Source organism: Ooceraea biroi, chromosome 10 (genome assembly GCF_003672135.1).
Source record: "Ooceraea biroi isolate clonal line C1 chromosome 10, Obir_v5.4, whole genome shotgun sequence".
NCBI classification, from domain to species: Eukaryota; Metazoa; Arthropoda; class Insecta; order Hymenoptera; family Formicidae; genus Ooceraea; species Ooceraea biroi.
The window spans coordinates 5,033,938-5,061,570 of NC_039515.1; the positions used below are offsets into that span (position 1 = coordinate 5,033,938).

General features: G+C 48.1%; 2 protein-coding genes across 18 annotated transcripts in view; both read right to left on the reverse strand.

Annotated features, from left to right (window-relative positions):
• The window catches only part of LOC105278196, a 53,646-nt gene extending 35,290 nt beyond the window's left edge, over positions 1–18,356 (reverse strand). Inside the window, exons 1-7 of one of the 17 annotated variants that reach the window (XM_026973462.1) lie at positions 17,624–18,356; positions 13,196–13,611; positions 5,013–5,639; positions 3,484–4,254; positions 3,022–3,161; positions 2,558–2,717; positions 1,696–1,930 (exon numbers count right to left, since the gene is read on the reverse strand). In XM_026973462.1, coding sequence (XP_026829263.1) covers positions 1,696–1,930; positions 2,558–2,717; positions 3,022–3,161; positions 3,484–3,701 — 753 coding nt within the window. In that variant the 5' untranslated portion in view covers positions 3,702–4,254; positions 5,013–5,639; positions 13,196–13,611; positions 17,624–18,356. Of the gene's footprint in view, positions 1–1,695; positions 1,931–2,557; positions 2,718–3,021; positions 3,162–3,483; positions 4,284–5,012; positions 5,640–12,161; positions 12,693–13,195; positions 13,612–17,117; positions 17,229–17,623 lie in introns of those variants that run through there. The other 16 variants (XM_026973461.1, XM_026973466.1, XM_026973467.1 and 13 more) reach the window with 16 other exon arrangements.
• A 435-nt stretch (positions 18,357–18,791) lies between these two features.
• The window catches only part of LOC105278187 (serine/threonine-protein kinase svkA), a 52,536-nt gene continuing 43,694 nt past the window's right edge, over positions 18,792–27,633 (reverse strand). The window contains exons 4-11 of the mRNA XM_011337061.3: positions 26,254–26,419; positions 25,698–25,855; positions 25,279–25,464; positions 24,908–25,053; positions 24,379–24,658; positions 23,935–24,294; positions 23,596–23,819; positions 18,792–23,523 (exon numbers count right to left, since the gene is read on the reverse strand). Of these exons, the coding sequence (XP_011335363.1) occupies positions 23,514–23,523; positions 23,596–23,819; positions 23,935–24,294; positions 24,379–24,658; positions 24,908–25,053; positions 25,279–25,464; positions 25,698–25,855; positions 26,254–26,419 (1,530 nt within the window). The 3' untranslated portion in view covers positions 18,792–23,513. The remainder of the gene's footprint in view (positions 23,524–23,595; positions 23,820–23,934; positions 24,295–24,378; positions 24,659–24,907; positions 25,054–25,278; positions 25,465–25,697; positions 25,856–26,253; positions 26,420–27,633) is intronic.

Below are 27,633 nucleotides of genomic sequence, written 5' to 3' on the forward strand. Positions count from 1 at the left end.
CAATTGGTGTCGATAACGATCAGCCGTGACAGTCTCATGCGGATTTAACAGCTCATAGTACACTATCCCACCAAATACGGAGCATTACTTTTCAACCGTGAATATTGCGTCTCGGAGTGGATGTTGATGGTTCGCCTGGATCCACCCATGATTTTCTGCGTTTCGGATTATCAAAACAGATCCACTTTTCATCCCCAGTAACAATCCGAGACAAAGGACTCTTCTTTTTTTGCCTGGCGATCAACGAAATGCAAATGTTCAACCGGTTCGCAATGGCACTTTCCGATAATTCATGTCGAACCCATTTCCCTTCTTTCTGAATTTTTCCCATTTCATGTAAATGTTTGGTAACTGTTGTACGATCAACATTTAATGCTCTGGCAAGAGATGGATTCCACCACGATAAAATGACTCTTCTTTTCAGTTGATCCATTCGTCGACGAATTTTCGCACTTTATCGAAATTATGAAAGTGTGTATCCTCTAAAGCGTGTTGTATCGACCGGAACAAATAATAATCGCATGGAGCAGTGTCCGGAGAATACGCGGGGTGCGGTAAGACTTCCCATTCAAGCTCTAATAGTGTTTCTTTCACTGATAACGCAACGTGAGGTCGAGCGTTGTCACGAAGAAGAATCACTTTCCGTCATTTACTCGCAATTGGTAGTCGTTTTTGGTCCAATGCTTCCTTCAACTTGTACAATTGGTGTCGATAACGATCAGCCGTGACAGACTCGTGCGGATTTAACAGCTCACAGTACACTATCCCACCAAATACGGAGCATTACTTTTCAACCGTGAATATTGCGTCTCGGAGTGGATGTTGATGGTTCGCCTGGATCCACCCATGATTTTCTGCGTTTCGGATTATCAAAACAGATCCACTTTTCATCCCCAGTAACAATCCGAGACAAAAGACTCTTCTTTTTTTGCCTGGCGATCAACGAAGTGCAAATGTTCAACCGGTTCGCAATGGCACTTTCCGATAATTGATGTCGAACCCATTTCCCTTCTTTCTGAATTTTTCCCATTTCATGTAAATGTTTGGTAACTGTTGTACGACCAACATTTAATGCTCTGGCAAGTTCTGAAGTGGATTGTGTTGGATTTTCGTGCAATAATGCTTGCAAATCTGCATTTTCAAGCTTTCTTGGTTGTCCCGAGCGTTCTTTGTCCTTCACATCAGTATGACCACTTTTAAAGCGTCTAAACCAGTATTCACGCGTCTTAATTGATGGGGCAGAATCACCATGAGTTTCCACAAGAATTCTATAACCGTCAGCCGCAGTTTTCTTTGGATTAAAAAACAAAAGCAACGCATGTCGAAAATGCTGTTTCGGAAGTTGCATTTTTACGATGATATAAACAATAAACACGACTGTTATTGCATCTATTGCTATAACGCTACTAAATGTCATGGATAATGTCAAGACTGTAAGAAACAACAGTTATCGGAAACAGCATTAGAACAAACTGACACTACAGCCATCTGTTGCAAAACCCTCAAAACTAAATCACACTCCTAATAGTCATCCGCGTCATCGGTTATCGTTATCGGCCATCCGCGCGAATTGATGAAGTACCAGTCGACAAACACTCGTTACTCGCAATTAGACGACGATCGATCATCGCGCGAGACGACACAGCGATGCGGGAGGACGCTTATGCGGATGGTCATCTGCAGATTGCTATTCACCTGGGACGTGGAGGCAATCCCGGCCATTCGTTTCCGCAGCTCGTTCAACTGCAGCTCCTGCTGGAAGCTGGCGTCGCACTCCTGCGACTCCTCTCGCTTGCCAGCGTCGATCGATTCCGTCGAGTACTCGACCTGGACCCAGGGACAAATTGTCGGCGACGACTGCAACGAGCCCTTGCTACCGGATCGGGACAGCCGCGGGGAAAGTCGTCTCAATAGTGACACGAGCTTCGATCTGTAGCGACATTTTTATCACTCTACTTCTTCTCTGCACCTCGAAGCATCGCGAGGGAATAAAATACCAAGGAAAACGCGTCCGCGTACGAGAAAATGGAACGTTCTATCTTATTCTCTCGTATTCTAGCACCTCCGCGCACGAGATCAATTTTGTGCAGTCGTAAAATTGAAAAAGCGTATCGACGTTTCAGCTGCGCGTGTCGGTTTTCACTCAATCTTAAATTCCGAAGTGCCATCGAGTAGGCACGCATTGCGAACGGAAGCTACGATCCACGCGATCCTCGGATCTCGCTAATTGCCGTTTACGCGAGTGCGAGATCCTCCTGCTTTCCGCGTCTCGCGTCTTTCGTGCGAGTATCCGCTCTTTTTTTTTAACAAATTAATTGCCGCTCGTGTTTTTCCCGGCATCCACCTCCCCGTGCGTGACTTCATCCGTTCGGCATTCCCCCTGACATCTTTCCTACCCCCGTTATTGCCGCCCGCTACATCTCCACTCGACTCGCGCCTTCACCGTTATGCTTTTCCGCTCGTTTGCCGCGACCAGTTCCGAATGGACTTAACATAACGACTTGCTTTCATTGCGCGTATTATGTTGCACGCGAGCCGCGCGGATTCAGCTGCGTACCTCGTGCTCGGTGTTTGCAGGTGATCGGAAGTGAGAGGCGCACTCCTGGAGAGCTGCTCGGCGCTTTGCGTCGCGTCCCTCCAGTGGAGCTGATTGGAGCCGAAAGTGACGGACCTGCCCACTCTCCAGTCCAGGCTGCTGCTCTGCCGGGGTTGCAACTCTGGAAAATCCCCCAGCTCGTGAGATTAAGCGACGAAAACTTGAAAAAGGCACAAGATTCTGTCTGCTTTAGCTCGCGATCGCAAGACGCACCAAGTCACACCTGCATCTCCTAGAGAAAACCGCGGTGATGTGGTCAATTACAATGCTTCGGAACTTTTAGGAGAATTCAAACACGTCGAGACGTTGAAAAGAAATTTTCTGTCCGGTGGAGGAGTCGATTTGACACGATCGCAGTTGCGTGGGACTTGAGAGTTCTCGCCATCATCTGCTAGCAATTCGGTGAGTCATGGCTGATGAGTTACCTTGCTCGTTAGTGCTTTGACCGACCCTCCAGTCCAGGGAATTACTATTTCTATTCACGCTATAAATGTTATCACAGGATTTGGTGGCAAGGCATGTCGCGTGACGACGTCTCAGCAGTCTTGATACTGGTCCCAAGTTTCTGGAAAAGTTCAGGCATCCTTTAGGGCACGACGATCCTGCCTCGCGCATCGCGCAGGAAAACAGAAAAACGGAGAAACGGACAGAAAGAGAATAGAAACAGAGAGAAGGAGATCTTGGAATCCCGGCGACCGGCGACCGGCCTATCGTTAAATGAATTACGACGTAGAGTAATACGCGAGAGAGGCGCGATAAGGAGTATCGATCGCTATCGATCGGCCGTTATCTCGGCAAAACCAGTTACCCTATCGCGCGCGACGATAAGAGGATATTCTCGATTGCGCAATTCTGACGCGACAGACAATTGAAGAGGTAATACTCACTTCTTGAAGCGTCGCGTCTGCTCGATCGGCGGCTTGTTCTCTGCCTGCACTTTGACGGCGGGCGCTTCCGGTTCCGGGCAGTAAGTGCCCACTCGCACGTGGCTGTACGTGGCACGCAGCTGCACCCCGTCCAGCGGCCGGAAGTTGCTCCGCTCGATGGACGAGACGCGCACGATCTCGATCTTTGGTCGCGTCTCTCCGCCGCTCTTCCTCTCCATGATCGGTCCCAGATGCGTCCCGGTCCCAGGGAACGACGACGAAATCCGTCCACCTCGACACCGCCGAGAGTTCAAATGCTCTCGACCTTATTGCCCGCCCGGTGATGATCCTCCCACGTCATATCTCACCGCATCTCACGGCGGGGAGGGAAAACCGTTGCGTCACGTCGAGGTCCTCGACATCTTTCTGTCTCTTTCTCCCTTTCTCGATTTTCGTTCTCCTCTCTCTCTCCTTTTCTCTTTCCTTTCGTGTCCGTGCTCGACTTTGCTCTTCCGCTCGTGAAATCGCACTTCCACCGGATCCCTAGTTTTCACGACTTTCCTTGCTGATCACAAGGAGACCACAGACAGATACACCGTGTGTGCACCGGATGTTCATCGTATAAACTTATAAAGCCACGCGTAAAACTCGAAACTCTCCAAGCCCGCGAGCATCACCATCATCTGTTAACAATTCTTGGTCGTCGCCTTTCGTATGACGACTGCTGGAGAACGCGCGAGGATTACTCCGACGCACCGCGCGGTATTCTCTTTTTGCTCGAGTATCGTTTCTCTGATTAAGGGGGAGCCTGCTTTAGAACGCTGGAAATAAGGTATATTTTACGAATTGTTTCTGGAGAAACTATACAGCGGATCATTATAAAACTTTGATGCATTTATTAGTACATGTTTAAAGATAAAAAAAATTATTTTTTTATTTGAATATATCGCTTGTAGAGGTCGTCCTGGAGAAATCTTAGTGCGGCCGCGTCGCCGGCGTTGCAAATTGGTGAGCATTCTCCTGCCTCCGAATTTCGTCTAAACTGAAAAATTGAAATATGTTCTCGTTATTTATGAATTCCCATCGTCGATGAACCAAAGTGAGAAGAAAAAAGTTGAAAAGTGCCAAAATGGTGGAGCTTAGAACACAAAAGTACGATTTTTAGGCAAAGTTTTTGAACTTTTTCATGCAAAATAATTGTTTAACTTAATGTTTTTATGAATATTAAAGGTTCATCGACGATGGGAATTCATAAATAACGAGAAAATATTTCAATTTTTCAGTTTGGATGAAATTTGGAGGCAGGAGAATGCTCACCAATTTACAATGCCGGCTGCACTAAGATGCCTCCAGGACGACCTCTACAGGCGATATATTCAAATAAAAAAATAATTTTTTTATCTTTAAACATGTACTAATAAATGCATCAAAGTTTTATAATGATCCGCTGTATAGTTTCTCCAAAACAATTCGTAAAATTATACCTTATTTTCAACGTTCTAAAGCAGGCTCCCCCCTTAAGCGCGTCCTTGGTGGATCAGCTAACTCACCGAGCTTGCTCGATTAACGTCACTTGGCATGTGCACAAAGCACTGTCGCAAACCGACAGACTGTTCCGGTTGTCGAGGGATCCCTCGATGGATTAATCGCAGTCATTGGCAGTTGCCGCTTCGATCTACCTCGCGCGAGGAGTCGAATTCGCTCTTTGGTGTTTTATATCACAACTGTTGGAGTGGCCCTGTCGGAGCGACGAGCACGTTAACGCGGTATCCGCTCGCTTAACACACGCACACAGTCGTTCAGTCCTTTTTCTTCTCTCTCTTCCTCCTTCTCCTCTTCCTCCTCCTCCTCGCTATCTGCGTCGCGATTCGGGAGGGAGAAAAAAACGCGCGGGTCACGTTCATTCATCTCGTGGAGAGGAATACGGCGTAATTATCTCGCCCGCGCGCGCGCGCACGCACGCTCGCGCTTCTAATTGAATTGTCCGCGCGCGTGCGTGTGCGATGCGTGTCCGGCAAAGGGGAAAAAAAGTATCCGCACGGCACACTTCTGGCACTTCCGAGGGACCGACGTCAGCCGGGCACGCACGTTTAAATGTCGCGTTTAACTCGCGCACTTTGGCACTCGGTCCCACTCTTGCTCGCGCTCACATATCTCCTCGATGAGAGAAACCTGTTCTGAAAGAGTGCAATCGACACTTCCGGACAGCCGCTCCTGCCGTCAATCGACGAACGATGCCGACAGACGCGCGGCTCGAACGTTTAATCTCCTGCCGCGTGTGTCACTTTCGCGGAAAGATAAAACCGCAGGCAAAGATCAGGAAAAATCGATCCGACGATCGCGCAACGGTAGCGCACGGTTGCGCGTGTAGAGACGTTCTGCGATGCGTCAGCATGTCGGACGAGTTAAAAGCATTAAATCTCGCGCGTCTCGCTCTGATTAATCAGACTGACCAAAACTGTATTAAAGATGTATTGAAGACGCAGCCGTGGCGCGCATGCTCGACACGCGAATCGCAAAGTTTCGCGCGGCGTTTCGACTCTAATTAATTCGTCCCTCTTTCATCGGCAGACCCAGATGCTCCGCGAGGAGAATACGAGGATCCTTTCGTCGGCTGACGATCGTCGCGATCCCAAAGTGCGCCGCGAGTAACAACTCGCATTTTCACCTGGGCACGCGATTGCGTCATTGATGCCGCGCGCGCTTAATTATAACATTATACAACGCGTTCCTGCACACGCGAGCGCATTGTTACACCGATTGAAAAATCATGTCTGTCCTCTCTTTCCGTATGGCTTTGTGTGTGTGTATATATGCTCGTCGATATCAGACATCGCGGTCGACTACCGTTTCAAACGGTAGCCGCGCGGTGAATGCGACTATTCACTATTCACGCGACGCGCTCCGTCACGTCTTTTCTCTCGTTTTATTTCTCGATCTAGCGCAACTTTCTCCCCTGTCGTCGGCCGGAACGTAACGACATCCGTCCGTCTGTCCCTCCGACCCAAATCGCAAGTCCGCTTCCGACAGCGCGCGATCCAATCGACGCCGATCGGATTAGTCTCGAGCGATGACGCGACGCATTTTCCGGCGGAGCTTTGCTCATCTTTACGTACTGCTCGTACGCGCAAAATTTCAGACGACTCCTCGCGTGTTTTCATCACGCTTGTTCTCGCACGATTGCGCATCTGGCGAGTGGTTGGCCAGCTCTGCCATTTACGCGCGAGCGGATTGTAAGAGGCGAAAAATAACTAGGAGACTGCCTTAGATTTGAACTCGAACTCTCCGGGATCCCTGGTTCACACGCCTAGGTCTTAGGCTGTACGGTCAATACTCCTACTGTTTCATCAACTTGTTTTTCATTCTGATCCTCTATACGACCTGTCAGTCTCGACTATCTTTCCAGATCTTACAGCTCGGCCAGCCTGACATTACATTCGTCCCCGAATGTCTCCAAATCGTCGGTTCACTCCACTTGAGTTCCTCCCAACCTCCATTTTTGGTTCACTCTTCTGAGTCCTTCCCAACCTCCATGTTGGTTCACTCCTCTGAATCTTTCCCACTCTCCATGTTGGTTTACTCCTCTGAGTCCGTCCCGACCTCCATGTTCAGGCTTCACTACCGGCCAGCTGCTTCTCAACTCCCTCCTCTCCGAGGGGTAGCGGATGAATCTCAACTGTCTTCGAGGGTAGCGGATTTTATCCCACTTCTGAATTGTAAGAGGCGAAAAATAACTAGGAGACTGCCTTAGATTTGAACTCGAACTCTCCGGGATCCCTGGTTCACACGCCTAGGTCTTAGGCTGTGCGGTCAATACTCCTACTGTCGTGATCAACTTGTTTTCATTCCGATCCTCTATACGACCTGTCAGTCTCGACTATCTTTCCAGATCTTACAGCTCGGTCAGCCTGACATTACATTCGTCCCCGAATGTCCCCAAATCGTCGGTTCACTCCACTTGAGTCCCTCCCAACCTCCATTTTTGGTTCATTCTTCTGAGTCCCTCCCAACATCCATTTTTGGTTCACTCTTCTGAGTCCCTCCCAACCTCCATGTTGGTTCACTCCTCTGAGTCCTTCCCAACCTCCATGTTGGTTCACTCCTCTGAGTCCGTCCCGACCTCCATGTTCAGGCTTCACTACCGGCCAGCTGCTTCTCAACTCCCTCCTCTCCGAGGGGTAGCGGATGAATCTCAACTGTCTTCGAGGGGTAGCGAATTTTATCCCACTTCTGAATTGTAAGAGGCGAAAAATAACTAGGAGACTGCCTTAGATTTGAACTCGAACTCTCCGGGATCCCTGGTTCACACGCCTAGGTCTTAGGCTGTACGGCCAATATTCCTACTGTTGTGATCAACTTGTTTTCATTCCGATCCTCTATACGACCTGTCAGTCTCGACTATCTTTCCAGATCTTACAGCTCGGTCAGCCTGACATTACATTCGTCCCCGAATGTCTCCAAATCGTCGGTTCACTCCACTTGAGTCCCTCCCAACCTCCATTTTTGGTTCATTCTTCTGAGTCCCTCCCAACCTCCATGTTGGTTCACTCCTCTGAATCTTTCCCACTCTCCATGGTGGTTCACTCCTCTGAGTCCGTCCCGACCTCCATGTTCAGGCTTCACTACCGGCCAGCTGCTTCTCAACTTCCTCCTCTCCGAGGGGTAGCGGATGAATCTCAACTGTCTTCGAGGGGTAGCGGATTTTATCCCACTTCTGAATTGTAAGAGGCGAAAAATAACTAGGAGACTGCCTTAGATTTGAACTCGAACTCTCTGGGATCCCTGGTTCACACGCCTAGGTCTTAGGCTGTACGGCCAATATTCCTACTGTTGTGATCAACTTGTTTTCATTCTGATCCTCTATACGACCTGTCAGTCTCGACTATCTTTCCAGATCTTACAGCTCGGCCAGCCTGACATTACATTCGTCCCCGAATGTCTCCAAATCGTCGGTTCACTCCACTTGAGTCCCTCCCAACCTCCATTTTTGGTTCACTCTTCTGAGTTCCTCCCAACATTCATTTTTGGTTCACTATTCTGAGTCCCTCCCAACCTCCATGTTGGTTCACTCCTCTGAGTCCTTCCCAACCTCCATGTTGGTTCACTCCTCTGAGTCCTTCCCACTCTCCATGTTCAGGCTTCACTACCGGCCAGCTGCTTCTCAACTTCCTCCTCTCCGAGGGGTAGCGGATTTTATCCCACTTCTGAATTGTAAGAGGCGAAAAATAACTAGGAGACTGCCTTAGATTTGAACTCGAACTCTCCGGGATCCCTGGTTCACACGCCTAGGTCTTAGGCTGTACGGTCAATACTCCTACTGTTGTGATCAACTTGTTTTTCATTCTGATCCTCTATACGACCTGTCAGTCTCGACTATCTTTCCAGATCTTACAGGATTTTCTCTCGGCAGTCTTTCTCGCGCTGAGACGCTGTCAACGTCGACGAACGATTCACCGCGGGACTCGCGACTTACGTTTGATTCGAACTGCCAGCACGGCCGAAGCGCAATTACCCGGAAATCCCAGCGAGTGCCCTTTCCCGAAGGCCCCGAAGCGTTTCGACGCCATCGAAGCGGGATCTGTCCGTCCGAATGCTTCTCGTTTTCTACGCTCGGCGCGTGAGATCTCCGTTCTCGAATTCGAAAAGGTCAGACGAGGCTTCGAAATCGCGTGTAAAAGGGCTAAATTTATCCGCGGCAAGGTCCATCCCGGCTTTCCTGACGTCAACGACGTCGTCGTAGAGTCTCCCCGTGATCGAACAGAAAAGAAAAGGTCACCGACACGCCGCGGAATCGGATTGCGAGATTAATTATCGCGGCACGCGCGAACGGCATGAACGTAATCTCGCCGGCAGAATTACACCGGCGGCGCAACGCGGAAACGCGTTCCTTTCTCTTTTTTTCTTTTTCTCCTTCTTTTTTCTTTGCGTGCTGATGCAAATTGCATCGCCGCAAAGTCAATAGTCGAATATTAGTTGTACCTCGGTTTTCACGTCGGGCACAGCAAACTCGGGGAAATTCTGCGCATTCAATTCATGAATTACGTCCGCGAGCGAGCGTCTCGCAGTTTGCGCAGATTGCACCGCGCGATAAAGACGTTTCCCTCAATTAAATCCAGCTACAAGCTCCTATCTTTCGTTTTCTTTTAATTGAGTCCGTGCAAAGATCACATTTCGACTCGTCGAGCCTCTCACCGGTGCGGGCAACCTGCTCTCGGTAATTCTTAATCGAAAATCGCTTATCTTTACGACGCGCGTTATCTCGCTCGGAAATCGCGGCGATACTTCTCCCTAATCGCGTCATCGCTCGAAGAATAACAGTCAAGATAGAAAGAAAGATGAGGCGAAGCTAGGCGGATTCTCCATTGCGAGGATGTCGTTTAATAGCGACATTTAATCTGGGGAAGCGTTTCCGTGCGCGATGCAACGACGTCAAGAGACTCTTACGTTACCCTTCGTAAATCAACATCAGATCGAGCAGACTTTCAGAAAAGTCGCTTGTAGAACGAGAAATAGAGGAAAGTCCCCGATTATGAGATACCATATCGATTTTGCCGAATGTAAGGAAATCTATAGGCAGAATTTATAAATTTAATACGTTATCTTGAAGAGAATTTAATAAGCTTTAGGTTGGTAAAATGAAAAATCGAATTTAAATATTATTTTTTCTAAAAATTAAAAAAATTTGAAAAAAGAGCTTTACGCAGGATCGAGAAAGTGTGCTCCTAATATAAGATACCTCGAGAAATCGGTGTTAAAAGTGCAAAATACATCAGTATTGCAAGTAAAAAACTTTATTAGATAGTTTTATAAAAATACTGTTGCCACAGCCTTCGCCAAATCTTCGCGATTCCACTGTCGACGCTTCCTCGTTTCTCTAACCTCCATAGTCAGATTCTATAAAAATTAAATACACAAAACTTCGTAATATAAATTCGTATTAACTTTTCTTTAACCGTAAGTAGTATTTTCTTTCTTTTTATTACACTACATAATCTTCATATTCGAGCAATAATTATCTCATATTAAGAGTACCCTGAATATCTCATTATACGAGCCACGCGCCTAGCGGTTCCGCGATCATGAAATCTAACCTCTACAATTAAGCAATTCAACAAATTGCGTATTTTCCTGTTACTACGATTCTACTCTATCATTGCATACTGAATTTATTGCCAACCATTTCTTTATTATATAATAAACAAGGTTTAAAGACTTACCTCAAGTTACTTTGACGTGTTCACAATTTCACAAACCTTTTCTTGCAAAGGCTAAACGCAATAACGAACAATGAATTTTTCACTAAATACATTTTACACCAAGAGTAATAAGTTCATGGTGGAACTAACAGATGGTGCTCAATAGTTTAGCAGAAACCCCATTATCTCATATTAGGAGCATATCTCATAATAGGGGATTCTCCTCTACGCCGCGCGCGTAGGCGGTGCCGTCGCAGTAGCTTTAATCCCCGACATTTTTCGAGACGCGTCATTCTCCATCCATCTCTCTCGAAGTGGATCTCGAATCGCCACGAGCTGCAAGATGTTACCAGACGCGGGGGACACGCGATTAGCACACGACTGTCGCGGACAAAGGGCGAGTGGGAGGGCGCTCGAAATATCATTCACGAGCCTCGGCAGACCGAGACTTGACATTTACATATCTTTCGATATTTGTCCGCCGGCTCTCGCAAATGCCGCCCGTTTATCGCGCGGTATTCTAAAAACGAGAAAAACGGCTTTGTCGCGAAGCCGTGGAAAGAGGACGCCGACGTAACGCGAGACTCGCGGGGGACCATTTTTCAAGCGCGCCGGGTAATTACGAGCGGATGAGCTTCTACGGGTTCTCGTCGCGGACCGCGAGGTTCGCAAACGAAGCAGTGCAGCGTGAAGAAACGAGTTCGCCGTTGCACGCTGCTCGCGCGTCCTTCGGACGACGCCTGCAGTCGGAGAACCGCTCGGCGAGCGAGCGAGGCGGGCGGGCGCGCGAGCGAGGCGGGCGGGCGCGCGGCTGGCTTTCGAGCTTCTCATGCTGCGCAGCGGAGACAAGAGGACGTTAAATTAATGAGTCGCTCGCGAAGGATGGCGACTATTGGGACCATTGTGTCGGCGTTGCATCGGGTCGATTCAGTAATGCGACGCGTGGGCGAGAGGATTTCGAAAGCCGTGGTCGCGCAATCGCGCGCGGACAGAACCGTGGCGCGCTCGCGAGCTTCCCGCGCGCGTTCGCTCGTATCGGTCGCTCTTATCGCGGAGCACCTCTGAGAGTGACATTTAGCGAGATCCAGAGCGAAGTCAGACGGGGTATCCGTTATTACGTCCATTATTGCAGCCAGTCGCTCGTATGAAAACAGCGATTGCTACGCAAATTTTTGCACTTCCGGAAAGGCGCAAAAATAAAATCGCGAGAGAACAGGAAAGCGCCCATCAAGCCGAGGCCAGGGTTAACAAAATTACACATATTTTGGATACGCAAAACCGTACAAACGTACACAAAACCGGCACACACACACACACACACAACCGCGCGTATATAATATTAGAAAAAAAAGACAGAATGAGAAGCCCCTCCCCCAGCCGGCTGTCAATCGACGTTGGCGTGGAGAATCGATCTTCACTCTCGAGTAAACCGAGAGAGCGAGAGAGATAGAGGAAAAATAGAGAAAGACCGGCGTGATTCTTCGAAAATCTCGAAATACGAACGGCAATAAAAATGCAGTGAATAAAACACACTGCACGCGTAGGTGGTCGGCCGGCTAATGAAGCGGACGCGCGCGAGTACACGCACACACCAATACGTCCGCGCTCCTCGCGCCGCGAGGATTCACTGCGCCGCTCCGCTCCGGCCGCGCGCTCGCGCTTATATGAGGGGTACCCCCTCGACCGGCTGGTCGGTCGGTCGGCTCTATTACACATCGGTGGCTTTTTGGAGCGGCGAAGAAAAATGAGTAATTAAAGCGTGTAGCTGCCTGTGTGCCGGTGAGCTTTACGCTTCAGCGAGCAACGCGCTCGAGACGGCGACACTGCTGTCGAGAGGAAGAAGAGGAGAGAGATATTACAATTACGCGCGCGCATCTCTAAGCGGACGCTTCATCGTCCGTTCGAGATCAACGATGCAAAGTTACCTGATAATCTCTGATTATTCTCAGGGCACAGTAAACCGCGGAAAAAAAATATGGAGAATAAATCGTATGAGGTTGTTGCATAATTTCTGTCGCTCGCTCATCTTCGACGTGCAATAAATTATTATTAGATTTGTTTTTCAACTGGCCTGCTGGGGTGATTGCACACTACCTTTGCATACTACCCAGCAGGGCAGTTGAAAAACAAATCTAATAATAATTTATTGCGCATTGAAGATAAGCGCATGGAATACGACAGAAATTATGCAACGAACCGAATACAATCACTCTCGAATAGCGGAAGATGATTCGAGGGATTTTCTCTTTTCATTAAAAACTGCAGCGATTGCGTCGCGACGAGCGGATAGTTACCCGCTGCATGCGGAGCTGACAAGCCGCTGAATCGTCGTGAAACCGCGATGTGAAATAACGCGTCATCCCTCGTCGAGCACATGCTTCAACGGTCAGTCGACGCTCCGCCGCGACGTGAAAACCGTACGGTGCCCCATAACGTTGTAATCTGCGTTCACGTAAATTATATGAATCGACCGCGGGTGTACTAGATGCATGAAGCATGCCGTTTTGAAATACGCGCGGCTCTCTCACGCCACTTACTCAATTACAAACGGCAGGCTTTCGTTCACGTCGTTCGTTTCGCGGATAGCGCACACACACGCAGGATGCACCGTAAATAAATCCACTGTCTGTTCAGCGATCACCCTTGGCAATCGCCAAGGGTGATCCCACCTCGCTCGCCATCGCCCGTAATAACTGTACCGCGCCAAGAACGCCGTAGCCGAGACGACAGCTGCGCGAGAAACGCTTCCACGCCGAAGAGGAATTTTCTCCGTGAACCGAAATACACCCACGACGAGGATGAGACACGTGCGAGGCGATCTCGCGCGTTTTACCTCCGGCGCCAATGATTCGCTCCGTTCCGCTTTGTCTCGAATTTGACGCGCGGGAACAGCGACAGGTTTCTTGCTATCCGTGATGGACAGCCGGGCGCGATGAATGATCAAATTTCTAAACTATACAGACGAAGCGATGAAGTAATGAACTGGACAATAATGATATGGTTTGAGAACGATGAATGAGACTCAATTGATTAATGAATAGACGGTTGCGATTGAGAATGTATTAGGAGTGTGATTTAATTTTGAGGGTTTGCAACAGATGGCTGTAGTGTCAGTTTGTTCCAATAGCTGTTTCCGATAACTGTTGTTTCTTACAGTGTTGACATTATCCATGACATTTAGTAGCATTATAGCAATAGATGCAATAACAGTCGTGTTTATATCATCGTAAAAATGCAACTTCCGAAAGCTCTTTAGCATTTTCCACATGCGTTGCTTTTGTTTTTTAATCAAAAGAAAACTGCGGCTGACGGTTATAGAATTCTTGTGGAAACTTATGGTGATTCTGCCCCATCAATTAAGACGTGTGAATACTGGTTTAGACGCTTTAAAAGTCGTGATACTGATGTAAAGGACAAAGAACGCTCGGGACAACCAAGAAAGCTTGAAAATGCAGATATGCAAGCATTATTGCACGAAAATCCAACACGATCCACTTCAGAACTTGCCAGAGCATTAAATGTTGATCGTACAACAGTTACCAAACATTTACATGAAATGGGAAAAATCAGAAAGAAGGGAAATGGGTTCGACATGAATTATCGGAAAGTGCCATTGTGAACCGGTTGAACATTTGCACTTCGTTGATCGCCAGGCAAAAAAAGAAGAGTCCTTTGTCTCGGATTGTTACTGGGGATGAAAAGTGGATCTGTTTTGATAATCCGAAACGCAGAAAATCATGGGTGGATCCAGGCGAACCATCAACATCCACCCCGAGACGCAATATTCACGGTTGAAAAGTAATGCTCCGTATTTGGTGGGATAGTGTACTATGAGCCGTTAAATCCGCATGAGACTGTCACGGCTGATCGTTATCGACACGAATTGTACAAGTTGAAGGAAGCATTGGACCAAAAACGACCACCAATTGCGAGTAAACGACGGAAAGTGATTCTTCTTCGTGACAACGCTCGACCTCACGTTGCGTTATCAGTGAAACAAACACTATTAGAGCTCGAATGGGAAGTCTTACCGCACCCCGCGTATTCTCCGGACACTGCTCCATGCGATTATTATTTGTTCCGGTCGATGCAACACGCTTTAGAGGATACACACTTTCATAATTTGGAAGAAGTGCGAAAATTCGTCGACGAATGGATCGACTGAAAAGAAGAGTCATTTTATCGTGGTGGAATCCATCTCTTGCCAGAGCATTAAATGTTGATCGTACAACAGTTACCAAACATTTACATGAAATGGGAAAAATTCAGAAAGAAGGGAAATGGGTTCGACATCAATTATCGGAAAGTGCCATTGTGAACCGGTTGAACATTTGCACTTCGTTGATCGCCAGGCAAAAAAAGAAGAGTCCTTTGTCTCGGATTGTTACTGGGGATGAAAAGTGGATCTGTTTTGATAATCCGAAACGCAGAAAATCATGGGTGGATCCAGGCGAACCATCAACATCCACTCCGAGACGCAATATTCACGGTTGAAAAGTAATGCTCCGTATTTGGTGGGATAGTGTACTATGAGCCGTTAAATCCGCATGAGACTGTCACGGCTGATCGTTATCGACACCAATTGTACAAGTTGAAGCAAGCATTGGACCAAAAACGACCACCAATTGCGAGTAAACGACGGAAAGTGATTCTTCTTCGTGACAACGCTCGACCTCACGTTGCGTTATCAGTGAAACAAACACTATTAGAGCTCGAATGGGAAGTCTTACCGCACCCCGCGTATTCTCCGGACACTGCTCCATGCGATTATTATTTGTTCCGGTCGATGCAAGACGCTTTAGAGGATACACACTTTCATAATTTGGAAGAAGTGCGAAAATTCGTCGACGAATGGATCGACTGAAAAGAAGAGTCATTTTATCGTGGTGGAATCCATCTCTTGCCAGAGCATTAAATGTTGATCGTACAACAGTTACCAAACATTTACATGAAATGGGAAAAATTCAGAAAGAAGGGAAATGGGTTCGACATGAATTATCGGAAAGTGCCATTGCGAACCGGTTGAACATTTGCACTTCGTTGATCGCCAGGCAAAAAAAGAAGAGTCTTTTGTCTCGGATTGTTACTGGGGATGAAAAGTGGATCTATTTTGATAATCCGAAACGCAGAAAATCATGGGTGGATCCAGGCGAACCATCAACATCCACTCCGAGACGCAATATTCACGGTTGAAAAGTAATGCTCCGTATTTGGTGGGATAGTGTACTATGAGCTGTTAAATCCGCATGAGACTGTCACGGCTGATCGTTATCGACACGAATTGTACAAGTTGAAGGAAGCATTGGACCAAAAACGACCACCAATTGCGAGTAAACGACGGAAAGTGATTCTTCTTCGTGACAACGCTCGACCTCACGTTGCGTTATCAGTGAAACAAACACTATTAGAGCTCGAATGGGAAGTCTTACCGCACCCCACGTATTCTTCGAACATTGCTCCATGCGATTATTATTTGTTCCGGTCGATGCAACACGCTTTAGAGGATACACACTTTCATAATTTGGAAGAAGTGCGAAAATTCGTCGACGAATGGATCGACTGAAAAGAAGAGTGATTTTATCGTGGTGGAATCCATCTCTTGTCAGAGCATTAAATGTTGATCGTACAACAGTTACCAAACATTTACATGAAATGGGAAAAATTCAGAAAGAAGGGAAATGGGTTCGACATGAATTATCGGAAAGTGCCATTGCGAACCGGTTGAACATTTGCACTTCGTTGATCGCCAGGCAAAAAAAGAAGAGTCTTTTGTCTCGGATTGTTACTGGGGATGAAAAGTGGATCTATTTTGATAATCCGAAACGCAGAAAATCATGGGTGGATCCAGGCGAACCATCAACATCCACTCCGAGATGCAATATTCACGGTTGAAAAGTAATGCTCCGTATTTGGTGGGATAGTGTACTATGAGCTGTTAAATCCGCATGAGACTGTCACGGCTGATCGTTATCGACACGAATTGTACAAGTTGAAGGAAGCATTAGACCAAAAACGACCACCAATTGCGAGTAAACGACGGAAAGTGATTCTTCTTCGTGACAACGCTCGACCTCACGTTGCGTTATCAGTGAAACAAACACTATTAGAGCTCGAATGGGAAGTCTTACCGCACCCCGCGTATTCTCCGGACACTGCTCCATGCGATTATTATTTGTTCCGGTCGATGCAACACGCTTTAGAGGATACACACTTTCATAATTTCGATGAAGTGCGAAAATTCGTCGACGAATGGATCAACTGAAAAGAAGAGTGATTTTATCGTGGTGGAATCCATCTGTTGCCAGAAAGATGGGAAAAAGTTATAGAAAAGGAAGGAAAATATTTTGATTAAGGTATTCATTCATTATCATATTTAAATACATGCGTTTTTGAGCAACAATAACCCTCAAAACTAAATTACACCCCTAATAATTCCTAGTGTGATGACGATTACGTTACGGGATTAGATCCTGAAGGCAACTCTGACTCGTCTGGACGGTGTATCTGGTGGACCGCGCGTAGCCACCCTGTGCTACGTCGCTCGTGCAGGGTAGCTTGCGCGCAACCGTGCTGGAAGGGACAGAAACGGATACCGGTGTCACAGGCATCCGTGAAGCGACAATGCGCGCGCGAAGCGTACATATAGAACCCACTACCATCAACTGGGCAGCGGTAGCTCGCTCCGCAATTCTGCGTCGCTGCGACGCCGGGCCAACGCGGGAGGAACAATGCAACATGCGATGCGACGCGGAATGCGGGTGGTAGACATTTTCCATAGAGGATCCGGAACGTGCCCGTTCTGGAAGCTGACGAATGAAAACTCTAGAGATTGAAGAATATCAAATCCAAGCGGAATGAGAAAAGTGACCCCGCATCTCGTTGCGGAACGCAAAACGCGAAACGTTGCGTCGCCGTTGCACGTCCCGACGTCCCGACGCGCGTCCCACCCCCGTAGAGATACGTACATCAGTATCGCGACGACGCATTTGACAGTATCCTGACGCGACGACATTGAGGGATGCTGACCCGCTGCTGGATCCCGCCACTGCAGATCGACAGCCGCTCAGCCGCCCCTCGCTGACGTGAGGATGAGGAAGGACGAGGAGCTGACTCCCTCGGGACTCCTTCGTCGATGGGATACGGGATACCTCTTCGCCTCAGCGCTCGCACTACCGCGGGATACCGTAAACACTGTCGCGGAACCGCCAGCGGATCGACCGCTCCGGATATCACGCGCGTTTTCCAGGAGCTACTCTTCCCTTGTCCCTCTCTCCCTCTCTCTCCCTCGCGGGGTGCACCGCCCTATTTATACATGTATAAAAGACGTTCGCGCGCGAGATCGGGAATTCTCTTCTCTCCCTTTCTCCCTCTCTCTCTCTCTCTCCCTTTCTCTCGTCCCGAAGTAGTCTCTCAGAAGAACCGCGGACGGAATCTTCTCGCGCGGGCAGAGCGCGTTTTCGCACGCGTCTCTCTTTTGGCGGGAGGGACAGAAGCGTAGGATGGCACGCCGAGAAGGAGCGAGAAACGGACGGAGAGTCGGAGAGAGAATGACAGTGCGAGAAAAAAGAAAGGGAGGGAGAGGAAGAGAAAGAGGGAGCGGACACCTCCTCGCTCTCTCTGTTCGTCGGCCCTCCCGCCCCTCGCGCGTGCTTCGATCGCGACCACCCGCGGGATGCTGTCGACTACTGCACGGCGAGATGCAGCGATCGAGAAAATCCCTGTGCCCTCCTGACCCTCCCCCCCGGCCCCTCCCGACCTAGAGAGTCGTCTCGATATGCGCGCGGACCTGCGCTTTCCGCGCGGCGACGCGCGCGACGTCGCGACGCCCGCCCGGAAGCGTCGGTTGCGCTGCGGACGACGGCGCGCCGGCTCAACCGATGTGTCTCATCTCGAAGAGATCTTTTTCTGTGATAATCGATATTTCTGCATAAGGAAAACCGCGCGTTTACATCATTATCTTATCATAATCTTCGAATTAAAATGCTAAGTGATCTTGAATAGGCTCGATATCGCTTCAGAAACGTCGATCAAAAGAACGGTTTTGCAATTTCCAAAGATGCGATTAATATCTCAGAACATTGAGCGGATGAGTGATGGGAGATCACAGGACGCATCGAAGAAAGACTCCTGCTGTTCGTCGTTTATTTAATCTTTATTTTCGTATTTGTACACGCCCTCAGCATGCCACATACAATCAATATATACAGTCCAACGCAGCCAAGGTAGAAGTAAAATACAAAAAATATATATATATTTATATTATATTTATATATATATATTTATATATGTATACTCTACGCCGAGAGAGATATTATTGTTACCACGCGATGCGTTTTATAACGTTGAATATATTAGATGGATAGTAGAGCTAGAGTATAATACAAAGAAGAGAGTGCGCTGTGGATACGGTAAAAGGACACGTAATTCGGATTGAACGTGGTGCGGTTCGCGGATCGCGAGCGGCTTCTCCTCGTCTCTCTGACCGTGATCCCGATCAATCGAAAGAAAACAATCACATTTCGCTCGGTGCGTATGAACGTGTCAACCAAAGAGACAAACAGCGAACGATGAAAACCGGAAATTCACGGCGCGCGGCTGCGTTCGTTCTTGATCACCTGCACGCGCGCGAAAAAAAAACAGAAAAATGATTTATACGAGCACATGCTAACGTGCGAGACGTGCCCGACAAAAGCACGAGTCTTTCCCAAGCCGTGGCGTCGAGTATGGCGTAAAAAAATACGACCGCGAACTTGCGGAAAAGCTCCCTCCGTGAAATCCATCTCCGAACGATCATCTGATCATGTCCTTGTTGATTTCCCGTATCTCGTCGCACTCCGAGCGATGGTCCGCCCGGCTAAAGCGCAGCTGAAACTTCTTCGGCCGATTGGACGATCAGAGGAAAAAAAAGAACAGAAAAGTAACGAACCACATGCCTCACCCATCCCGGCGAAGTAAATGAAAGCCGATCCCATTGCCGACACGCTTGTACGAACTCCCGGGAGCGGTGAGGTGAAAAATATCCCGCCGGCGACAACGCTGAACTCGTCGGAGCCGAGAAGCTGAACGTGGAGGTCGGATCTTGCGCCCCGATCCTGCGCGAACTCGCGTGGAAAATTGACGAATCGTGTAGAACGTAAAGAGAGATCTGCGCAAGCGACAGTTTCCCGCTTTGAGATCGCGACGCATGGTCTCGTTCAATCTTATCGCTGGCGGATTGATACTCTTAGACAATAGTCTCGTGGTACATACAGTCTGCAATATACAACTCCGACCGTCGCCCGTGGACGGCCGATCGGAAAGGAAAATATTTCCGACGAAACGAATGATCATTACCGAACGTAAAATCGATCGCTACTCCCGCCGGCAGCCCGATAATTTTCTTTAACAACATATACCGCTTACACAGCCGTGAGTCCTCCCTCTTTCCCTCTCTCAGTCGAATTCGATAAAGAGACGCCATTTGCGTCGCGACGGTGACGTGTAAGCATTTATGGCAGCGTTATGAGGCTTGCTCGGGGGGTAGCGATCGGCGCAGAAATTAAAAGAGGAAAGAGAAAGAAAACTTAAGTCGACAATAAGACGATAGTTCATGGGAGTCGAACCCCGTGTCGAGCCTCGTCAAACGATTCCTTCGATCGACGCGAGACGGACTTCTCTTTGTCAATCATGACGTAATGCGGGAAACTGAGCAAATCGTTTGATCAGTCGACACGTGGGGCGACCGCATTAACAATACAGAACGTAATGAATAACTAACGTAACTCAACTAAACGTAGAATCGCTACATGTCGCGTATTGACTTGCTCCTCGTCTAGGCGGGCGGCAGGAAAATAGAAAGCGGGGACAGAGAAAAGGCGTGGTAGAGCAGAGATTTCTGATGTTCTCCCCCCAGCCGTCGTCGCTATTTCTTTTCCGCCACTGTTATCGAGCATAATCGTTAGCAGTTCAAATCAAGCGCAATCAAGAGAGAGAAAGAGGGACAAATCAATTCGCAAATTAGCGCGACAGTCGTTCCCGGTAACGTAATTAAGTCCCTTTGCCATTCTCGCTTCTTGATTCTCGTTAATTGACGTATCCCCTTCGCGGGGACTCGCGAGATTATTTTGTCCCTGTCCTTTCTCACTCTTGCTCTATCACTCTTTCGCATACCCTTCTGCGGGATAGTCTTCATATTCCCCGTGTCGAATCGCACGCCCTCGCACGCAACACTTTTCTCTGACTACCCCGTATAGAAACATGGCATCCCTTACGACGCTTCTCTATCCTTACGCGCGCGCGCGCGCGTGTATGTGTGTGTATGGAATTTTCTTTTCTCTCTTTCGATATATATGTATGTATATATATATCGAATATATGTATATATATGTATATATATATATATATACATATATTATATTTTATAAAATACATTATAGTTTACAAAAACAACGTCTGGATTAAGTTGTCGACGCCCTGCGCGGGAGTCATCGCAGCTCAGACTCGATCGTAGAGATAAAAGAAAAAGCAGAAAAGGAAGGAACACGGACGAGAGGAGTACGGGAGAGGGACACGCGCATAATAGAGATTTGGAAGAACGGCAGTACTCAAATTCCTCGCGTCGATGCGCTCAGTCGGTCCATTGCTGCTCAGATGCGCGGCGCGCTTAGAGTTCGCTCGAAAGAACGTTCTCGCACGGCCTTGTGTACCCAGATCGGTTCCTCGCGGATCGAGATTATCCGCGAATCATTCCGCGTCACATCGCGAACGTCGAATAAAACTTTATATAAAAGGCGCTTTTGTCCCGATGAGCTCTCTTGCGCTCTTACGCTTCTCTTCCTCTCTCTTGCAAGCTACATGAAATTCGTGATATATCGCTACGCTTGGCGAAATTCGGCAAAGATAACTACGCGAACGGGACTCAACGTGGACGCGTTACAACGGGGAGCGGACGAACTTCGTTACAACTTCGTAATCGGTAACTCTAAGTCAATGACGTGATATTTTAAGGCGCGATGCGGAAAGACCATGATGTCTCTCGTGGCTGCTGTATACTGGAGACGACAGACAGTTCTAAGGTAGCGCTGCTTCTCCCGACGACATATTTTTTTTTTCCAAGAGAGTGGGATTCGAACAACTAGAAATTAATTACACACAGTTTGAACGTCACTATACATCGCGTACGGCTGCTGCGAAACACTGTAACGGCTTATTTTTCTTTTAATCCGCGATTGCTCGCGTGACAAGCGGAAACTACACCGACGAAACGATAAAAGCTCGTGATAAGATTCGTAACGGCGGCGATCGCGTACGGAGCTCTTACGTCTATTTCATTCTTCTCGATGGCGAACGATGTGAGCGTAGGATGGGGGATGGAAATCTTTTTTTCTCCTTCCATGGGTAACAAGATCGTTCAAACGGAGCTGTGCGACCGATTGGCAAAGACGTCGATCTGAACAATAAGACTATCTTATCGCGCTACATACATATTTACAGTGCCCACAGCGTTGCGCGCTGGTGGCCCTCTTCTTCTTAAACCTGCTGCATTCGCGTCCGAAACGTGCACTAACGTTAGGAAGCAACGGGAAGGAATCTACTCGGAGAACACACTCTTCCGCTCTCGCTCGGCTGCTACAGAACCGTCTCTCACACGTGGACGCGCGATTAAATAAATAACGTCGTCTGTAAAAGATAATCGCGAAAGCGCCGCTCTCGAGGCTCCGCAGAAGCTTGGAGAAACACACTCCCCACGTAGATCACGTCTACCTACACTCGACAGTGCATACCGCGGACGTATCTACACGTGAGGCAAGACCAAAGTAATCGAGTACTCTTTTCGTCTTATCCGCTTCGCCGAGCCCGTACGATTTTCGTAGCGCCAGATCGATGTTCACACGCCGAACATGAGGAAAGTTCTAAAAGATTCTCATTAAGTTACTACGCAACGAAGATTTCGATTCAAACTCCTCGCAAACGCGCTGGCGTCTATCTCCCGCCTTTCTCTACTCGTAATTGATTGCCATAAGATCGCTGGAGCGTTGCCTTTTACGTCGAGACAACACAAGACTCGGGGCTATTAAATCGAATATATCCTCTACATTCTCTCTGCAGTTAATCTACCGGCAATGAAGAAGTTTCACCATCTAAGGTTGTAGAGAAATCGGCCGACAGTTCTTATTTTGCAAATAAATCGAAGAAATACATACTTTTAAAAGACGACAAAAATAAAATCTCCATTCGAATAAAATGTTTCATTAATATAAAATATTATTTCGCGTCTTCCTTATTCTTAAAGAGCTTGCAGCGTCACAGGCATTTAAAATTAGAGAGCCGAGGAAAAGTTGAAGAACAAAGCAGTCCCATGACAATAACGAATCGATTCGCGGTTGATACGCACTGTCGGCCGATAACCGAAGAAACGTGTAAATACAATGTAGGACAGTTCAATAGAAAAGTTCCGGAAAGGATCGATGACAATTGGAGTAGGAACTGCAAGAATACTGGCACGTTTCGCGTGTCTCTGTCGTCGTCGTCGTCGTCTACGCGTGTTTTTATCTATCCTATCGACAAGGCAGGCAGGTGGAGACGGGGCGGTTCGATGCGCTACCTCGCAAAACTTCGATTAGACTTCGTTGTAGATCAGCGTTGGTGGTGGTGAGGAAGAACGGGAGAGGGATAGGAGGATGGGAGGACGACGAACGCGTTCTCCTCGCGCCTTCGCGTTCACGTTCGGGATCGCCACTCGAATCGACGATTCATCTCGTGCTCGGCTCGTGCTGATCAGCGAGTTGACAATCGAGAGAAGTGACTGAAATAGTTTTACAACGTCAGGATGTTCTGGGACCACAGCCTCTTGCGGCCCCTTGTTCTCTCGCGTCCCTACGTATCCCTGAAACAAGGAAGCACGTTCAGCCTCATAGGCAAATCCACCTCTAAAAGCGTGTCGGAATACGGGCATCACCTCAGGGTAACCTTCTCCATCAGCATGGACAGCCGTCCTTCCGAGTGATTGGGCGGAAGTAGAGATTTGATCACCTCGCGGATAAGGGATTCGGTCATGCCTGGCGACGTGCGCTCCGCCAACTCGAAGGCGCTTCGCAGCTCCTCTACAGCACCGCCATTTTTGCCACCGCTGCCGCCCTCGCCATTATTGTCTCTCACCGAATATTGGTGCTTTCGTTGAAGCTGCAACAACGTCAAATTGGGAACGTGAGTCTCGTGTGAGTTGTTATTCTGGGATTTTTACATTTCCATTTCTTTCTACATATTCTTGTCATCCCACGTCATCGACTCGTGATACCTCGGAAAGGAGAGGCAGGACAACGCCAGATAACGCGATGCTGATGCGGGGATGCTTGAGTTCCTGCGAGCTCCTGGGCCTCTGTTTGTCCTCGCCGGGTCTATGATCGGCCATCGGAACCACAGGCACCTCCGGCTTGCTATTTCTCCTCTTCTCCCGCGTGTTGAATTCCCTGCTGACCCTGTCTCGGTCTCTAATTTCTCTATCGCGTTCCCGCTCCCTGATGACTTCTCTGTCTCTGTCGCGCATCTCCTTCGGCTCTCTAAGCGTGGACTCTCGGCTGGAGTCGCGATAGTCCCGCTCGTCTCGCTTCTCTCTCGTGTCCACCGGCGGCGGCGGCGCTGCCTCGTGTGGTCGGGACTGAAAAAGGAAAATAAAAAATGTAAGCAGAAACGTAACACGCTGACAATAGATCGTTATCAGTTATGTACAATCATCACATACCGGCGTGTGCTTCGCTTGACCATCGCGCAACGAGTCCCTGGACTCGCTTCTATAATGATTAAGCGTCGATTCCTTCGGCGGCGATCGCGATGCACCGTTCGCATGCGGTTTCCCCGGTTGACTGTGATTGGAGGACCTGTGATTCGTGTGTGTTAGGGTCAAGGACGCCGGCTGCTCGTCCAGTGGCAGCATAGGCACCACGGATCCTTTAATCCCATGCGGGCCTTTCACTGTCATTATCCACGGCTCGTCCATGTCGCTGTCTTGTTTGGATTCCTCCCTGAAAGCCACCGTGCAATGCAGCGCGTTACGATTTTACTCATCACGCTCGACCATGTTCTATCATGATCGACAAATGGTTTCAAAAACTCGTTCCTTTTCGCGCGTTCAAGATGCGAATTCATCATCAAGTCCGAAGAACGCGGCAAAAGAAATTCCGAGGCTGCGTCCCGAACGAACGTACACGACGCAAGCGGCGGTTTCTACTTTCGTAAGAAGCGTGACGGAGATTGCAAACGGGAATACTCACGAGTCCGAATTCTCACTCTCGGTCTCAGACTCCTCGCTGCGCTGCGACTTCCACTTTTTGTACCTGTCGATCAGGTCGATTAGATACGAGTTCTTCTTCGCTTTTCTGATAAACTGGAATTTTAACAGCTCCTTCGCCGTCGGCCTCTGTGCGCGCACAAACACAAAAGTCAACGATTAAAGATCAATCGCATATCTTGTCGCAATTTCCAATCTTTCAAATTTTCTTTGCTATTTAGCTTCCGATAATTTCTTTTATTAATTTTATAACAACAGTCGAAATATCAATTGGTTTAACAACAATGTCATAAACGTGTCCGAATTAACGAGTTTAGACATAAATTAGACATAACTAACTGTAACAATACACACGTTTTCGGGGTCTTTGTTGAGGCAGGCCTCGACGAACTCCTTGAATTGTTTCGTGTAATTCCCGGTCAGTTGTGGCGGATTGTTCTTGGGTATCAGGAAGAGGACTCTCATGGGATGCAGCTCGCTGTTGGGAGGCTCCCCTTTTGCGAGCTCGATCGCCGTGATGCCCAGGGACCAAATGTCGGCCTGCGAAATGAGCGTTCCCGTATTTACCGCTCGTCAGACCAAGCGCTAACGATACGCTAATGAAAACGTGACCGCGTCACTCGGAAGACGATTTTCCATAATGGAGAAGGAGAAACGCGACGGAAATTGAAAAGAAAAAAAAGTTCGTTACTTAACAGAAGTGTAGTTATGCGCAAGAATCTTGCACGGTATATAAATCCCCGTTACGAGAACGTTTTAATTCTCGTCATTACCTTGGAATCATAAGCGGACTGTTTGATGACCTCGGGAGCCATCCAGAACGGCGTGCCGACGAAGGTGTTTCGTTTGCTCGTGGTATTCGTCAATTGGCCGGCCACACCGAAGTCAGCCAACTTGACGTCGCCCATTTCGCTCAGCAACACGTTTGCCGCTGTAAAATAATAAGAACAATTAATCGTCTGCATTAATTTTCAATTTGTAAAACACTACTAGTCTATCAACTAAAATAAAAATCTATTAGTCAATCAACTAAAATATATATTAGTCGTAACAAATAAATTTCTTTCCGTTATTTTAAGAGTAAAGAGAGTAAAGTAAAAAAACACCAAAATATATGAAAAAAGAATTGGAAAATTATAACTAATCGAGTAATATTTTTCATTTGTGCGCTGCAATTAATCTCGTGCGACATTCCAGTCAGCGCAACGTCAATTAATGTTTGGTGTCCCGCTGAATTATCGTGTACAAAAGCAGATACCAGCAGATATCAGTCGAGGGTGTTAATGGTGCCGATAAACACCCTTCGCGCGTGTTATCGAGCGGACGTACCTTTAATATCGCGATGAAGCTTACGCTCGCTGTGCAGATAATCCAGCCCTTTGAGCACCTCGCGTAATATCACGGCGATGTGCATCTCCTCGAAGCTACCGGCCTTCATCAAGTCCAGGGCCGAGCCGCCACCCAGGTACTCCATGATGATCCATAGCTTCGTACCCTGCCGAGCAAAAAATGCGCGGATTCAATTGAGGACCGTTCCATAACGATAAAAATCGCCGGATCTCGGTTGGCGGCCAATTAAAACGAAAATATAGATCGTTTCGCCGTACATTCCCGATCCGGCTAGACTTTAAGACATTAATTGAGGAAAACGCGCCGGAAGCGGGTGTCACGCTCGGCTGTCGCAATGTCGCGTTATTATTTCTGGGAAAATATTATTCCACGTCGCTCGTCGAGGATCGTCGAAATTTTGACAATGTCTCAATTCGTTCGCAGAAATGCCAGAAAGTCTCGCATAACTACGACACGCGACTTTGTCGGACGGAAAACTCGATTTTTCTTGCGGGTTTTCCATTTGGTTCAAATAATTCATCGCGTGACGGTGAGTCGTTATGTCGTCCAGGTCCCATCAGTTTCGAGATGGGATCGGCAGTGGCGATCGGTGAAGCGAGCAGCATTCTTGCCACGAGGGTGAAACGATCTTTCCTTGAACGGACGGACAGACGGACGATATGATTAATCTCGCGGTTGTTCTCGTAATGAAGATTTATCGCGCCTCTTCGAACAGTCGTAAATTATTGTCTAATGCGAGACTCTTAAGGAAAGCATCGTCGTTTCCTGCGCGGCCTATTAATTTCTGCCCTCCTCTCGTCCTTCCCCCGCAAGCATGTTGCACTCGTTGCGCCAAGGCTACGCGCGTCATCGCTGACCGGATCTTCTTCTTACCGCACGGTAATTATATCCGACATCGATGACCAATCACTGTGCGACTTATCGGATAAATTATACGGCACCCGTCGATGCTGGTGGTGGTGGTGATGGTAGTGCGCGTAAGGGCGCATAAAGCCGATGAGTTATCGCGCGTTAATAATCACCGGGCCCGAGCTAGTGATCCAGGATACCGAGAAGATTTAGCGCCCTTTGCTCAATCGATTATAAAGAAATAATTAATTGATCCTCTCTCTCCCCCTGCTAGCGGCTTGCTCATAGTCGACCCCCACAGACGAGCTGGCCGCGGCCTTGCAATTACATGCCACCGTGTACATGTACATTACACGCCCGTGCTCCTCGCCGCGCTTTTGTCGCTCGTCGCAGAGGACTGTTAAGTGAAAGTACATGCAATGAAAACTGGAACGTCAGCCCTTCGCTATTTTTTTCAGCGAGGTCTACAGAATATTGACGTTAACCTTAATTAGAAAATACACCCTCAGA